The 730-nt window shown below is 62.1% G+C and overlaps 1 protein-coding gene across 1 annotated transcript in view; it reads right to left on the bottom strand.

Moving 5' to 3' along the window:
• LOC104617972 (netrin receptor UNC5B-like) overlaps nucleotides 1-730 on the bottom strand; it is a gene marked incomplete at its 5' end in the record, with an annotated part of 4,210 nt that overhangs the window by 2,264 nt on the left and 1,216 nt on the right. The window contains 2 exons of the mRNA XM_010283431.1: nucleotides 230-539; nucleotides 630-729. Coding sequence (XP_010281733.1) covers nucleotides 230-539; nucleotides 630-729 — 410 coding nt within the window. The remainder of the gene's footprint in view (nucleotides 1-229; nucleotides 540-629; nucleotide 730) is intronic.

Raw genomic sequence — 730 nt, forward strand, 5'->3', positions numbered from 1 at the left:
AAGGGGGGCTTTTTGTGCGGGGAAGAGGAAAAGCCCAGCCGGCAGCAGCAGCACCTCTCGCGTAACGGCTGCGGAAAGGGGCCCCAGGACAGGAGCTAAGCAACACCCCCGTTGTTTCCTTCGGAGAGGGAAAGCGGTAAACACGCTGCTTATTTCCCTGTGGTCACTTTGCCGGCAGTTGCATCAGGTTGTCTGCTCCCTGGGGCCGGGCCACCCGGAGAGGGGACCAGGCAGCATCTCGCCGCCCGCGCGAACAGCTTTGGGGAGCAGGGGCGGCCCACGCCGGCGTCGCAAGGCGACGTTACCTTCAGAGCATCTGGCGTGTCCTCCAAGCAGTAGACCTTGAGGCTGTACTCCAGGGAGGTGCAAGCGGTGGGGGCGAAGATTGCCAGCTGGAGCCTCTTGATGGCTGACCTGGAGTAGGACTCTCCCACGAAGACGTAGGTGCCCAGCTGGTCTAGCAGAATGTGGCAGGACTTGGCTTCCAGCTGGCAGTAGCAGGGAGTGTTGAGGGTCTCCTCATCCAGGGTCACAACTTCCTACAGGGAGAGATGGGATATCGAGGCTGGGGGTCAGCTCATCGGCTGGGGGGTGGTCTTCGCTGGCTGCAGGGGCTGGGTTCCCATTACCTCCCAGTTTCCCTGGTGGGACTGTGTTTTCAGTTGGTAAATCCAATCCGAGGAGCCGACGTCGGCGCAGTGGGGAATGGTCAGGACGACGGGGCGGCACA

The sequence above is a fragment of the Phaethon lepturus genome, unplaced genomic scaffold (genome assembly GCF_000687285.1).
Source record: "Phaethon lepturus isolate BGI_N335 unplaced genomic scaffold, ASM68728v1 scaffold34863, whole genome shotgun sequence".
Taxonomy (NCBI): domain Eukaryota; kingdom Metazoa; phylum Chordata; class Aves; order Phaethontiformes; family Phaethontidae; genus Phaethon; species Phaethon lepturus.